The sequence below is a fragment of the Microtus pennsylvanicus genome, chromosome 2 (assembly GCF_037038515.1).
Source record: "Microtus pennsylvanicus isolate mMicPen1 chromosome 2, mMicPen1.hap1, whole genome shotgun sequence".
Taxonomy (NCBI): Eukaryota; Metazoa; Chordata; class Mammalia; order Rodentia; family Cricetidae; genus Microtus; species Microtus pennsylvanicus.
Genome location: NC_134580.1, coordinates 63,072,086 through 63,087,143, shown reverse-complemented (window position 1 = coordinate 63,087,143; position 15,058 = coordinate 63,072,086). Strand labels below are relative to the sequence as shown.

Sequence of the window (15,058 nt, the reverse complement as noted above, 5' to 3'; positions counted from 1 at the left end):
ATTTACTGTGAAAAATCACACACACACTAAAGACCTAGGTACAGGAAAGGCTACTTTGTTACAAGGCAAAGTTTGGAGCCTATTTACTGTGAAAAATCACACACACACTAAAGACCTAGGTACAGGAAAGGCTACTTTGTTACAAGGCAAAGTTTAGAGCCCATTTACTGTGAAAAATCACACACACATACTAAAGACCTAGGTACAGGAAAGGCTACTTTGTTACTGTTACTCTTATTTTTTCCTCCTTTGGAGCAGGAAGGTACCAACAAATAAAAACCAACTTTTACTGATTCTGAATAAAATACACGTAAATACCAAATTTACACTCCAGCCATCTGGCAGGTAAGACCTGTAAGCCTAACACTTAGGCTGAGGGAAAAGATGCGCTGGATGTCAGCAGGACTCTACAAGATGTTCCCGGGAAGTTCCAGCCGTGGCGTCTGCAGGTTATGGGGAATTACAACCTTACTTATCTCACATTTCCTGGCAGCTTTCAGCCCTTTCCAGCCTGCTGTGGACAGCTTGTCAAGCACACTTAGAAATGGAGATAAATTGTACCTGACTAGCAAACAAAATAAAATGTTTCAACTTTCACTAGACACCAAAGGACTACATCACATTTAAACAACTTGATCTGAAAATAGCTAACACTCAAAGTATTCAAAGGCCATGCATCTCAGCACCACTGTCCAGGAAGCCTGCCTATGCATTGCCTGCTCCACAGTGCTGGGTCTCCCTCATTCACCACTTTAATAAAACACACTGGGTGGTGGTGGAGGGGGGGGGGAGGGAATCTCTGCGAGTTCAAGGCCAGCCTGGTCTACAGAACTAGCTCCAGGACAGCCAGGGCCACACTGAGAAACCCTGTCTCAGAAAACAAACAAAAACAAAACAAAACCCACTCCGTGTATCCCATCTTGTTTCCGAGCAAGAGCTGTTTTAGGAGATGCAGTTCTAAATGTGTTAATAAATTAAGAGAAAAACCTGAGAATTTGTCAAAGAGAAACGCTTACAACAAATCTAAGTGGCTCACCAACCACGTTACTACATTTACACCAAGTCTGTAGCATGAGGCAAACTCATTTGCTATGCTAAACAGCGAAGTTACAGTACAAACGACTACAGACTCCTATGACCCACGACTACAAGTATGTTTTAACATAAAGTATATGCACGTGTGCACAAATGTGAAAGAGACTACTCTCTGGTTTTTATACTGCTTTTAAAAACTCTCCCAAATCTGGATGTATCAAAGTGTTTTTCAAATGTATTACTTTTTAATCAAGTAGATGACAAACACCATGAACAGATTCAATACATCTGGGACCTCTGGTACAGTTCTCTGGACAACAGCTGCATCATTGCACCAAACAGAGCATCTCTCTGTATAGCCCTGGCTGGCCTTGAACTCAGAGATCTTCCTGCTTCTGCCCCCCAAGTGCTGGGATTAAAGGCATGTGCCACCACTGCCTGGAAAATTATTAATCTGCACAGATAAGGGTATATGATGGTATGTACCTGGTATTTGATAGTAACACAATCTTCCTAGCACAACCACATTGTCAAATAACATGACAGTCTGCCCACAGCACACCACTGGGTCCCCCTCTGAGGCCGCTCCACTCTCGCCCGTGGGCTCAAAGGCCCCATTCATAAACTAAGCTCTGATTAACCCACACACACTTCAGAGAGGCAGCATGCTCTGGCTCACCCTCTTTGTTCCCACTTCTCTCTCCATAGCCCTAGGCAGCTCCCCGTCCCTCTAGGCATGACTGACCTCTTCATCCTCCCCCCCATCCCCAGAAAAGCTACTCAGAATACACTAGGCACTTAATATCTACCTTAAAATTATGAAAATAAAAATATATACCTTCCCTAGACTACATTATAATTTGTGAAGAACAAAAGCTTTGTACATTTTTTTTATACAATGTTGCTTTCATGTCAAGCTTTACAGCTAACATCAGCAATTGAAGTCTGGAGCTGGAGAAGCAGCTCAGGGTTTGCTGAGCACATGTAGACCCTGGGTTCAGTCTCCCCTAAGAGAGGGTGGTGGGGTGGAGGCATCAGCAGGCATATGAGGAAAACTCAGCCCGAGAACCTGTCCCACAAACGTGTGGACAAGATTCTTCCTCCCAAAAGTGTTCTAACATTTCCTAAATAAAGGGAAAACCCTTTCCCCCAGAACAACACCCAGCATACAGATCTCATTTTTAATTCTCCCAAAGGAACCAGTGGGAAAATGTTCTTTCTGGGAATGTACAAAATAAGCTTGGGGCTTCTTAAAGTCTTACAAATAAAATTCTCACAACCAAAACAAGATGGGACATCTGACAGAAAGTCAATCTAACCCTAAAGTCAATCAGAAAGCTGCTGACAGTTAAAGCTAAAATAATTTTAACAAGACAGATCAGTACTGGCCTGAAAACCCATATGGATACATGTCAAGTGACTGAACAGATGGGAAGAAAGGAAATCTCCATAGACCTCCAGGTAACATGCAGACCACTCAGCGGCCAGACCTTAGAAGAGGCAGAGATAAAGCAGGGTACTTTACAGTCCCTAAAATGAAAGCCATTAGAAACCACCATGCTTAGCAATGGATGGTGATGCGTCCCTGTAATCCAAGCACCTGAAAGGTGGAGGGGGGAGGGTCAGAGAGCAGGCTGGGCTATACGTCTCAAAAAACGAAACAAGAAATAATTACATAATGATGCTGCAAATATAAAATGATCTTAAGGAATATGACTTTATCAACAGTGAGGATTACACTCACCAGCAGCATGTGACTGAAGTCCACCTCTGGAGGAAACATTTCAAGTTTGGACTTATACTAAATACAAAGACAGAAAAGGTAAGGAACTACTGCAAAGACAGCCTCAGCTAATCAAGAGCACTTAAGGTGCTCTCTTTAAAAATACCTACACTGGGGGCTGGAGAGATGGCTAAGTGGTTAAGAGCACTGGCTGTTCTTCCGAAGGACCTGGTTTCAATTCCCAGCAGCCACATGGCCGCTCACAACTGACTGTAGCTCCAGTCCTAGAGGATCTAGCATCCTCACACAGACACACATGTAGGCAACACACCAATACACATAAAAAAAGTTCTTAAAAAAAAAACTTAACACTGTAACTAATGACAATTAATTTTGTTCATATTTTTTCAGCCAAGCAAAGGTTTTATTATACCTATACACTGAAAAGTCACACCTTTTTAAGTTTCACAGTAAAAAGAAGCTAGCCTAACTACTTTACTATGAACAGTGACATCAAACATAACCCCTGCCTGCTGATTCACCACGGCCATACCGACTAAACAAAAAGACAAACTAGAAAACTGGCACAAATTCATTCAGATTCAGCTGTTTAAAATACATTTTAGAGTGTAGACAGTGTTTGATCAATGTATTATAGAAAAAACAATGCCCCAGCACACGGAAGGCAGAGGCAGGTAGATCTGAGTTTGAGGCCAGCTTGGGTCTCAAAAAAACAAAACAAGTTGGGTAGTGTGGTGTATGCCTTTAATCCCAGCACTCAAGAGGCAGAGGCCAGCCTGGTCTACAGAGTGAGTTCCAGGATAGCCAGGGCTGTTACACAGAGAAACCCTGTCTCAAAATACCAAAAAATAAATAAAAAAATAAAAATCCATTAGCCATGAATTAAAACAGGCAGTGTACTACACATGCAAAGAATGAAAAGCAAAGGCTGGGGCTGTGAACTGCAGTAGCTGTGTGACCTTACAGTATGTCTCAAGTTGGAGTTATGCTGTCATACCTATGAAATATTTGTAATATAAATCCCAAAGTCACTGTGTGGTGGTGGCGCACACCTTTAATCTCAGCACTTGGAAGGCAGAGGCAGGCAGATCTCTGAGTTCAGAGGGCTACACAGAGAAACTCTGTCTCAAAACAAAACAAAAAAGCAAAAACAAAACCAAAAACCAAGTCCTATCCAGTCTTGGGTGTCAGCAAGGGCCGACCCATCTGGCAACTAACTGACCTACGCACCTTTTGTTGTTTTAGCATTGCAATGTTAATTCTTTTCTTCTAGTATCTTGTATATTGCACACAAGATTTCATTGACATTTTGTTCACTCTTAGGAAGAATTTTACAGAATCAAAGAATCAAATAGTCAAACATAAGGAAAACAATGAAAAAAAATCTAAGGACTTACTTGCCATCCTCTGAACTACCAAGCTATACTTGACAAAATTCTACAATCAGAAAGGGAAGAGGGGAAAGAGGATTTAAAAACCTCTCAAAACGGACAAGAAATTAGACTAGTTTCATTTTCTTTAACATCTTCTTTAATAAGACATTACAGCACACGTGAGGTCCCAAGTGTGTCAGCTAAACATGGGGATGAGCATGGAAACAAGCTGAATGTGAACCCCGTTCCCTTTGACAACTGACAAAAATACAGAGTACAACAGATCGATCCCCTCTCGCTATTTGATATCACCTTTGAGGACACCGTAACAGTCTTTAAACAAATCCGTCTGATAGAAACTCTCCAAATTAAATTACAGAGAGGTTTGAGTTGTCGCTTTTCTCCTTACAGCAAATCTGACTAACACACAGAAGAGGGCCATGCTGAGAGTGAAGATCCATCAACTATTCCCTGTCACTGAGATACAGAAGGAAAAACGGCGTCTTTCGCTGCTTACACAACAGTTAAATACAAGATCGAAAGGTTTTATTCTGAATTACAGACACTGAAACAAACAAAAAGAATTGAACTGAAGCTTGCGAACAGGCTCATTTCTGAAAACCAATGCCCACCTGCGTAAGGTACATCCGAAAGCTCTAAAACTGTCACTAACTTGGGAGACCCACAAGAAACAGGTAAAACTCTAATTTTGGTCAGCAACACTTTAGGAAACAATGGACACCAAGTCTGAGAGGCAGGAATTAAATAGAGTAACAGGACCGTACTTAGTGAGGCTGGGGACCGGAACTGAGGCTCCTCCTTGAGACACCTTCCTCCAAACTCAGAGCACTCTGAGCCAGGTGGTTGAGTCCACAACGCTGCCACCAAATGCCACGGGCACGGCAGCCAGAGGGGACCATCTGTCATGCACGGGTCAGATGCTCAAAGTAGCTGTCAGCACTTATTAATGTTCTTCTGATTACATCCATCTTTAAAATTAAACTGAGTTATTACAGATTTGCATGTACACCAGGCAACAAAAGAAAATCAGAACTAGTCCTCCTTAACTGGCAGAATCTGCCTTATCCAACTGAACCAATGTGAACACTGGCGCATTTTAGAAGTCAAAACTTCTCTTTGATTTTATTTTAGGAGCCAGCACTAAGTTCGTAAAACTAGGTTTTACTTAAGAGAAAAGAATGTTCTGGGAATTAACCTGGCACAAACCATTTCTATCTTTCTGTTAAATGTAAAAATCCATTCATAAAATTAGCTAAATAACTTTTTAAAATCTCTCTCAAAAATTATGGTTCATTTTCAAATTAAAGAATTGGAACAATTTGCAAAATACTCACTATATATAAGACATAGATCCTGATGGTTCACCCTTGTTCCATCGTACTTTGTCCAAACAGACCATTTCATTCCGGCATACACTTTGGGATACAATCATGCAGAAGGGCTCATTGGCAATCCTGCCAATTTTATGGGTTGTGTCTGGTACACCTATAGTGCACTCCCAGCTGGCTAGTGGAGCCAATCCACTGAACAAGTTTGACGTTTTCAACCTTAGACAGAGGACATGATCGGCAGTGGGGAATGACGTGTGACTGCAGATACAGGGAAGCAGCGTGTTGGCTGCCAAGAAATCACGTGCACACTGAATGAATGAGTCTGCTCTAGTTTAACAAACCTGCCACTGAGCTGAGAAGGGAGAGGACTGCTCTGCAACACTAGCTGATCAATTCATTTTTATAAGGCAAATAATAAGTTAGAACAGAATTCCTAGAACCATTTATCTTGTGATGTTGTAAAATCAAAGCACTACTTTATTAAATGAGTTATTTTACACAATATGAACATCAATATAATTACAATTGTAAAAAAATTTTATAACAAGAATGGACTGATTTTTCAGATTTCCAAATCAGAGTCGACTGTACACTTACACAGAATTGTCTTTGCATGAAGCCCAAAGGGAACAGCATAAAAATGAGTGTTTCTGTAGCCCCTTTATTTTTGCTGATCAACAGTTTGTTTAAAAAAGCAGCTGCAGGTTTGTTACCTAAGGTCTGAGACAGTAGAAGAGTCAAAGGTGTCATGAGTTCACCTGGAAGACACAAAAGCTTCAGTCAAGGTCATGGCGGACAAGCATTTCAAGTGTCTAAAATGAAAGACCATCAAGATATCAGAGTGGTGGACTTGTCGACTGGATATTATAGATAGAAGTAATTCTCAAACACACGGGTAATGTGCCACTACTTAGGAGGGCAAGAAGCCCAACAGCACATGAAGTTTAAACTGGTAACTTCAAGGGCATTTCTACTGAGGTTCCCCCCCCCCCCCCGTATTTTAATACAGAGAAGCTCTGCCTAGCACTGTAAGTAAGTAAATGTAAAAACGTACTCAATAAACTGCTCTGGACTTCTGGGAGACCCTCGTGCCTTTGAAATGACCATTTTCTCACAGCTGACAAGCCTTTCATTCCTGGCTCTTATCCCCTCTATTTTTGGCTATAGTTGCACGAAAAAGGAGGGGGTCCAGAAAAAAGGGCTTTTACCAATCATCAAGTGTTTTACTGGAATACTTTACGATTTATACCAAACAGTTAAACATTCAAAGCAAAGGCACACAGTCTCTGCTAGAGGCAGACCCATTCCACAGCTGAGGAGGTATAGTTTTGCTCCTATATCCCAAACCAAGACTGACAAACCAAGAAAGACCAGTTAGTTACCTGTAAGCTTTATGCCTGAACATCAGCCAGCTCTGGAGGAAGTGGAGTCTTAGGGTGTTTGCTCTCAAAGTGCTGCTTGAAGGTCTTGGGGTCTGGCATTTGTGTCTAATTTGGAAAGTATGCAAAAGAGAAGAACCAGACTTTATGTAGGAAAGAAATACAAGTAACCTGTTAAAGCTTTGACTACCCGTGCTACACAATTACTGCAAAATGCTTTTAAATTCCAACCTGTAACTGGCATGTGAAAAAGGACCTTACATAAAATGAACTCCTAGCCCCACATAGGAAGTATTTCATGTTGGTAACAGCAAACAGAAGACACTTACACATAAAGCATATAATCTTAATTCTCACAGAAGCTTTACCTTCTACTGTCATGCTCACTTGAGAAACTCACATGGAGCACACTTTGCCTGAGAGCTGTGTTTCATTTCAACTTGGGTTCTCCTAGTCTCACGTAACAGAGAATACAGTAATGACTTCCTTTGACAAGTACCTTCATTATTTATTATTCAAAACACTCTACTGCATAAATAAAAAGTAAGTTTTTAAGATTTTAAAGTATATTTTTAGGGGCTGGGGAGACAGTTCAGCATTTACAGAGCCTGCTACATAGGAGGATCTGGAGTTTGTGCCCACATGAAAGCCACGCATGCACACATGTGTTATAACCCCAGAACTACTAGAACAGAAACGGGGGGAGGGGGATCCCAGAGCTAGACGGGGAGTCAGCCAGTCTAGTCAAATGGTGAGCTGTGGGTTCAAAACAGTAAAGAGGGGAGCGATAGTGGATACGCCCAATGTCTCCAGAATATCTGCACATGTACACGTTTGCACAGATACACACTAATCATGCACACACCTGACAAAATCTACTTTTCAAGGTCAAGTTATGTCTTCCTTACTAACCTAATGAAAATTTCACTTTGCCTCTGTTAAAAAAAATCAGAAGTCATTCAATTTTATCATCGTTACCAAGGCCCAACATGATCATGACTGTCAGAGACCCCCCTCAACGAGAACTTTCATATAGTTAGGAACTTCTATTTGTAAAGACTTCAACAGATGATTAGCTTCAGCCTAACAATCATGTCTTCTCAAGATCCCTTCCCACCCACACCATCAATCTCACTCAAGTACAGGGCTTACACACACGGAGCCTCTACACCAGACCAACCAGACTATGTTATTTTTCCCTCTGACATCTCATTAACCTCAGGGGTAGTGAACCGACACAGACAGAGGCAGACATTAGAGCTAGACTGCCTAGACGTGAGTCCTATCTCCTCTCACTCTGGGTCACCTGCACAAATTACACAGCGCACGTGCGGATCAAATAGGGGAAGAGTACAGGTAAAACACCTGGCTCTGTCCTCACACACGGCAAGCCTCCAGCAATTCTTTAGACACGTTACTTCTACAAGACTCCACGTGGTAGCGTATGTACCCACACTGCGGATTTGGTGGAGATGGAGGACAAGACAACTGCACAGCAGCTTTTCACTCACCAGCACCGCACAAAGCTCAGCCTGACCCACAGGATGCAGCGGGGACTTTTTTTTTTACAACACCTGAAGTTGTAAGCTACATAGGCTATACCAAGGTTACACTACACTCTACGGATGCACCTTTATTCTACACAAGGGGTAGAAAACTGTCTTACCCACACTTTCCTGGCTAGCACTTAAAAACATGCAGTGGCCTGGCAGTGGCAGCACACGCCTTTAATCCCAGCAGAGGCAGAGACAGGCAGATCTCTGAGTTTGAGGTCAGCCTGGTCTACAGAGAGAAGCCCTGTCTGGGCGAGGCGGTGTGAAGGAGCATGATCTGAGATCCCTTACCCTACAGACTGTGCAGGTGTATATTAAGGCAGCTTTGGCAGCAGCCTTTTGGTCATGTCCTTGTTTCTTCTTTTGTCCAGCCTGCTTTTTGGCATTTTTCTGCTGAGACTGAATCTTCTGCTGTCCACGAGCCATATCTAAAAACAGAAGATTAGGCATGAGAGTGACTTCTTTATTCTAATACAGAGCACTGTAAGCATTTACTAAGTTTTTAATGGTTTTCTTTTAGTAACTTAGTAATAGTCTCAGAGTTGACTACTTACATTTTTTTGTTTTGTGAACAATTTTTTTTATTTCTTGTACAGTCATGTTTTCCCTGCATGTATGTCTGTGTGAAGGTGTCAGATTCCCTGGAACTGGAGTTACAAGCAGTAATGAGTTGCCGTGTGGATGCTAGAATTGAACCTAGCTCCTCTGGAAGAGCAGTCAGTGCTCTTAACTGCTGAGCCACCTCTCCAGTACTGACCACTTAAATTTTATAGAGGTGTTTAGCAAGCAACATGAATGGATTTTCAAATTCACATCCAATGTTCCTAGATTATTAATAAGTTTAAAGCCATTGTGGAAATCTGGTTGGTAGTTGTATACACCATGACCATTCCTCTCTTGACACATGTTCAATAGAATCAAATGTATGCACACCAAGGTATATACAAAGATGTTCACACTGCCTGTGCTAAAACTAGAGAATTCAAAAATCAACCAGTTGTAAAAATAGACACACACAGGAATGCCCAGTATCATCCAAAAAATCATTTCTAGCCAGGTGTGGCGGCAATCCCACACCTTTAATCCCAGCACTAGGGGCAGAGGCAGGCGCATCGCTTGTGAATCTGAGGTTAGCCTGGTGTACAGGCTACAAAATGAGATCTATTTCTACAAGTTTGTATCTCAATGTCAAAGAAAGAAGGCAGCTGGAAAGAAACCACATTGTACAAAGTTTGAAACAGGCAAAGTCACAGTTAAAGAGGTCATTTTGCTGTTTATGGAGTCATGACTGGGGAGATAAGACAGAAGCATTAAAAGGTGCTGAAAATGTTCTGTACCTTAAGCCAGGTAATGACTATGGTATGTATATTTATTTTAAAAAATTCAACAAACAGAGCTGGGGATGGAAGTGCAAAGGCCCTATCTCAGCCACTGGGAGACAGAGGGAGGAAGGCCTCACGCTCTGGCCAACATGCCCTACAAAGCAAGACCATATCCTCTCCTAAATGGCTTCCAAGTTTATTGAGCTGAATACACACTAAGTCTTTTTTTCAGTTTATGTAATGCTCCAAAGTTTAGTCTTCCTTCATTATTAATCTCCCTCCTAGCATCTACTACTGTGACTTACAACTGTACAACTTTTTAAAGTAAGTGCTACTAGCTAATCCTGCAAGAGATCACAGGGATACAGCAAATGATCCTTCTAGTACTAGGTTTCATTAAACTATTATACTATGCCAAATTTTCCAGAGAGTTCTTTCCCACATGGAAACACAAATAATTACACTTATTTGTGTGCAAGTAGAATCACAGGCTGGACAGTATTTGTGGCGGTCAGTGGGCAGTTTCCGGAATCCATTCTCCACTGTGTGTTCTGGGGATCCAACTCACACCCTCCCTCGGGCTCGACAGAAAGCACCTTCATCTGCTTGGCCACTTTGCTAGGCTCAGCCGCACAAATTATAAAGACAAATTAGCCCAATGGTATAAGGGTGCCTTTTACAAAGCTCAAAGTGTCTTTCTACTCTTTACTAACGATGGCCTGGAATTAAAGAAAACAGGTTAAAACAACTGTCACTTGAAAGAGTCCTGTTAAAACCAGACTTCTAGTTAGACAGCACAAATTAAACCTGTTCACACAGGATCTACAAGACTAGTGCTTTTGAAGCATATTAAAATTAGATCCTATGTCATTTTGAATAGCACTGCAATTACATTTTAAACTTTGAAATCACTAAAAGACATGAACATACAAGGGCTGAAACCCTCATTAGCTACCGGATGTAAAGTCAAAGTGCCTCACAGAAACAGCAGAGCTCTCCTCCCCACCCAATGGAAACTGAACAAATACATACTAAACTAGACACATTCCCACTAGAATCACACAATGAGCTGGAAGTCTGTCCAGTCTATCACCAACTCTAAGAATGTTTAATATGCTAGCCTAATATAAGAACTCCCATACAAGGCAAATATCAGCTGTTTGTCAAAAAGATTACACTTCATTTTTGTGTTTTGAAACAATCCCTTAGTCCAATGGCATATTTGGGGGAGGGGATGTCTTTTTTGAGACAGGGTCTCACTATGTAGCGCTGGCTGTCCTGGAACTCAGAGAGATCCACCTGCCTCTGCCTCCTGAGTGCTGGGATTAAAGGCATGTGGCATTACACCCAATGGCGTATTTAAAAGTCCATTTTAGTGGTGGGTGTTCAATCTATGTGTGCCAATACTTCAAAAGCATTCTTCGTGTCCCTGTCTTAGCATCAGACCCTCGCTAAAACATTCTGGCTGTCTCACACTTCTTACTCTTCCACACAATATGGTTACGTATGCGAAGACATTGCTTTGGTGGACAGTCCTTGAGGATTTTATGTTTGGTCTTCTAAGTTACAAAACAGCACATCATTAATTCCAGAACTTTCCGTGCAATCTAGAAGTTAAAACAGCTATTTTAATAACCTTTTCAAGTACACTACTCTAAAAGACAATGTCTTAAGAAGAGCAGAAGCTATTTTTGACTTTTGAATTTGGGACTACTCCTAAACCACGACAGAACACTTAAAATTTAACCCATTTTTCCATCACTACCTAACAACAGTAACCAAAAGGCATGGGCTTCAGGAAAAGGTGGCGACCATTTGTTCTTTAAGACAAGAACGTGAGCCAAGGCAGAGGAGAGCTGCTCTAACAGGCTAGCTGCGTGAGGCAGGCCCCTAACTTCTGACAGCACCCTGGCACGTATTTCCTTTCTGAAAGCAGAAGTGCAAACGAACCAACCACCTGCTTTCGGACAGCTCAACTTACGATTTGCTCTTCCGCAGCCCATCGAGTTTCCGACAAAAATCTTATGTGTGAACCGCTCCCTGACTAGGTACGACAAATCGAAAGGCAATAAATAGTTTGCAGACAGTTACCCGTTGATTTTTTTTTTAAATGAAACTTAGTTTTCCTTGGAGGCTGCAAATGAGTTAAAAACCAGGAAGAAGGGTTCTGGAAACCCAGGGCGCTCGAGACGGAGGCAACAAGTAAATCCCGGCCCTTAGGCGCCTCTCGAAGCCAAACAACTCACTCTGGGGCTGGGGGGCCAGGAAATGGGCTCGCGCTCCGCAAGCAGCCAGAGGAAGAGGCCCAGGCCGGCTCACGGCCCGACCCCGGCTTTGAACACCCATTCGTGGGCCGACTCCACCCCGCGGCTGCAGCCTGGCCCGCCCGAAGCCTCGGCGGCCCTGCGGCCCCGCGCCTGCTCCGCAGCAGAGCCCGCCGCCCGCCCCGGCCTCCCGCCGCCGCGTGCCTCCCACCCCGGCTCCCGTGTCCTGCGGCGCCGCTCACCCGGGCCGGGCCGGTTTGGAGTCCGAGAGACCAAGCAGCGCGAGAGGAGCCGGGCAGGACGAGCAGGGAAGGGACGCGCCCCGCAGCGCTTGGGGCCTCCGCCAGCCGCCGAGGAGGGACCGAGCAGAACCGGGAGCACAACAGCCCGCGTCTCGCACACCCGCCGCAGCGCGCGCCCGCCGCGCCTGAGCCCGAGGCAGGCCCGTCGCTCGTGCCCGCGCACGCCGCCGCCGCCGCGCTCCCAGCTGCCTCAGCGCCGCCGGCCCGCCTGCCCGCCCGCGCGGTCCCGCCCCTCGCCTTCCTGCCGCGGCTCCGCCCCGCCCCTCTCGCATGCCCGCGCTCTTCCGGTCGGGCCAGCCAATGGCAGCGCTCCCCTGTTACATAAGCGCGGAGGGGCGGGGCCTATTACGGGAACTGCGGGGCCGTCGCCCCTGCGCCCGCCTTCCCGCGCGCGCTCCTGCTTCCGGCGGCCACCGTGCGTGACCTCGGGCCTGCGGGCCGCCGAGCGGCTCGCGAGGAGCTCGCTCGTTCGCCTGCTCTCACCGGGCCTCGCGCCGCCGCCCCCGCCGCCCCCGCCGCCTTCGTGCTTCCCTGGCCGGCCGAGCGCCCGCTGAGGCTCTGGCGGGGCCGACGGGGGAGATGCCAGGGCCGCCGCTCGGCCGTGACCTCTTGTCAGGCTAGCGGCCATTGTTCTCTCACCGGGTCGGTCGGTGCTCAGGGCATTTTGACCTACCCAGGCCTTTCACTTAGCTGGGAGACTCGAACCTGACCATCTGGTTCAGTACCCCCGGGCCCGCTTGACCTGTAATAGGTTGGCTACCGGATTGCTAATATTTGGGATAAAAAAAGGTCACTCCCTGCCGTCACTCGATAGACAACTTAGTATAAACTTCAAATACCTGGTTAAGAGCGATTGCAATGCTCACAATGCGGACGTCTACTGATGCTTAGAAATGGCGTCGTAAATACCTGCTGCATTCGTTACCCTCCCTCCAACATGCTGCTATCCAATTAGATCTAATTAGGTAAACTGTGTTTGTGACCTAAAAAAAAAAAAAAAAAAAAAAAAAAAAAAAAAAAAACCACTGTGTGAACCGGATCGTCCCAGGTAGAACTCTGATCCTCCCGCCTTCACAGAGCTGCTTGACTGTGTCACCACGCCCAGCCTGAGTCTCAAATGTGCCTAGCAGTGCCCAGGGAATATTGAGTATGAGAATAGACTAATTTACCTGGGCTATGATAGCTTTGTCGTAGGATCCTTTAGCCAGAAGTTAGCTTGCTCCATACTGAACAGACGGAATGCAATCTTAGTGTAATGCAGCTGGCAGTGATTGGAGTGTGCTTTGACCCCTTCAGCTTTACACTCTCAGGCCTTTGTTAAAATTTAGTTACGTCCTGAAGTTTCGTTACTGTCATACCACCCTGAACGCGCCCGATCTCGTCTGATCTCGGAAGCTAAGCAGGGTCGGGCCTGGTTAGTACTTGGATGGGAGACCGCCTGGGAATACCGGGTGCTGTAGTTCGGCAAAGGAACAACAACTGTCGCTGGTGGTCGGCTGTGACCTCGTTTTTATTACTGTTTGCCATTGACCAGCAATGTGCTGAATAAAGCATATTGAAAAAAAAACGGATATTGGACAGAATGTGTCTAAAAAGAATGGGGTTTGAAACTGACATATCATGAAGCTATAATCACGTTTATAATTATATTGATCTGTCTTGGGGAATGAGAAAGTTGAAGGCTCTGGAGACAGGAAATACAAAGCACCATTTGTCTAGCCATGAATGACAATGGAGAGTAGAAAGAGGCCATGAAGTCTGGGGACCTCTGTTGTGGAATAGAATTGGTGTGTTGCTCTTTTCCCCATGACCTAGGGGAAGTATTTATAAAAGCCAGTGTTCTTTGGGTTTTGATTCATATCTCATTTGAGAATTTGACCAAAGCTCTAGGTAGAGTATCAAGGCAATGCTTTGTTAGTTTGGGTGTTATATTGGGAATCACTAGGTGTTCGGTGGTAGCACTGCCTGATGCCATCAAATCTCATTTCCAGTTGTGGCAGCTAAAAGTGTTTGAAGAAGCTGGGTGTAGTGGCCTTGCGCCTTTAATCCCAGCACTTGGGAAACAGCAGAGGCAGGCCAGTCTCTTTGAGTTCCAGGACAACCAGGACTGTTTCACAGAAAAACACTTGTCTGGAGGGCGGGAGGTGTGTGTGTGTGTGTGTGTGTGTGTGTGTGTGTGTGTGTGTGTGCAAAGATGTTTGAAGATGTTTACAGATGTTCATTCTGTGGAATCAGAGTATACAGCAGTAAACTTGAAAATATTTCTTTTGCTGCCTGCACTTTATCTGACGGTTTCTGTGTGAGGCTTTTTTGAGACTGCCGCCCAGACCCTCTTGTCTTCTCTGAGCTCTTTATCCTTGAAGGAGTTGGGTTCACCCCCTCGTCTAAGCACTGTTGCCTAGAGACTATGGTATGATGGTGACTGGGTGCCGTGATACAACGGAGAACGGCTGGAAACAGAGGATAAGACTGAGCATGTGTGTAGCGACAGTTGGTGAAAGGCGGTGTCTTTGCTCTGCCGCCAGCTGGTGTCTTGCTTCGGTTACAGGAATGTGACAGCAAACTGGATGTGAGCTCCTTAGGATCCTGTGCACATTCCTAGCTTTAATTTTGAAAACTCTATAGTACTTCTGGTAACATTTTTCTTTTTCTGCTTATAGACAATTTCTCTTAGATACTATACAATAAGAACTTGCTGAGTTTCTATCAGAATCCGCAATGAAATGAAAAATGC

General features: G+C 44.5%; 1 protein-coding gene and 1 non-coding gene across 2 annotated transcripts; one reads left to right on the top strand and one right to left on the bottom strand.

Moving 5' to 3' along the window:
- Positions 1-4,286: 4,286 nt before the first annotated feature.
- On the bottom strand, positions 4,287-12,503 carry Znf706 (zinc finger protein 706). Its single transcript, XM_075961181.1, has 4 exons — positions 12,265-12,503; positions 8,728-8,864; positions 6,887-6,991; positions 4,287-6,262 (listed from the first exon to the last, which is right to left on the bottom strand). The coding sequence occupies exons 2-3, from the start codon at positions 8,860-8,862 to the stop codon at positions 6,896-6,898; spliced, it is 231 nt and encodes a 76-aa protein (XP_075817296.1). The 5' UTR covers positions 8,863-8,864; positions 12,265-12,503; the 3' UTR covers positions 4,287-6,262; positions 6,887-6,895.
- A 1,165-nt stretch (positions 12,504-13,668) lies between these two features.
- Positions 13,669-13,787, top strand: LOC142845332 (5S ribosomal RNA). Its single transcript, XR_012909891.1, has one exon. It is a non-coding gene; the product is annotated as a 5S ribosomal RNA (ribosomal RNA).
- Positions 13,788-15,058: the final 1,271 nt, after the last annotated feature.

What these genes read in the sequence shown, in the direction of transcription:
- Znf706 (XM_075961181.1), bottom strand. Translation starts at nt 8,862, where the DNA reads ATGGCTCGTGGACAGCAGAAGATTCAGTCTCAGCAGAAAAATGCCAAA. An exon ending in ACACCTGCACAGTCTGTAGG is followed by an intron (nt 6,992 to 8,727) that starts GTAAGGGATCTC and finishes TTTCCAAATTAG; the next exon opens with ACACAAATGCCAGACCCCAA.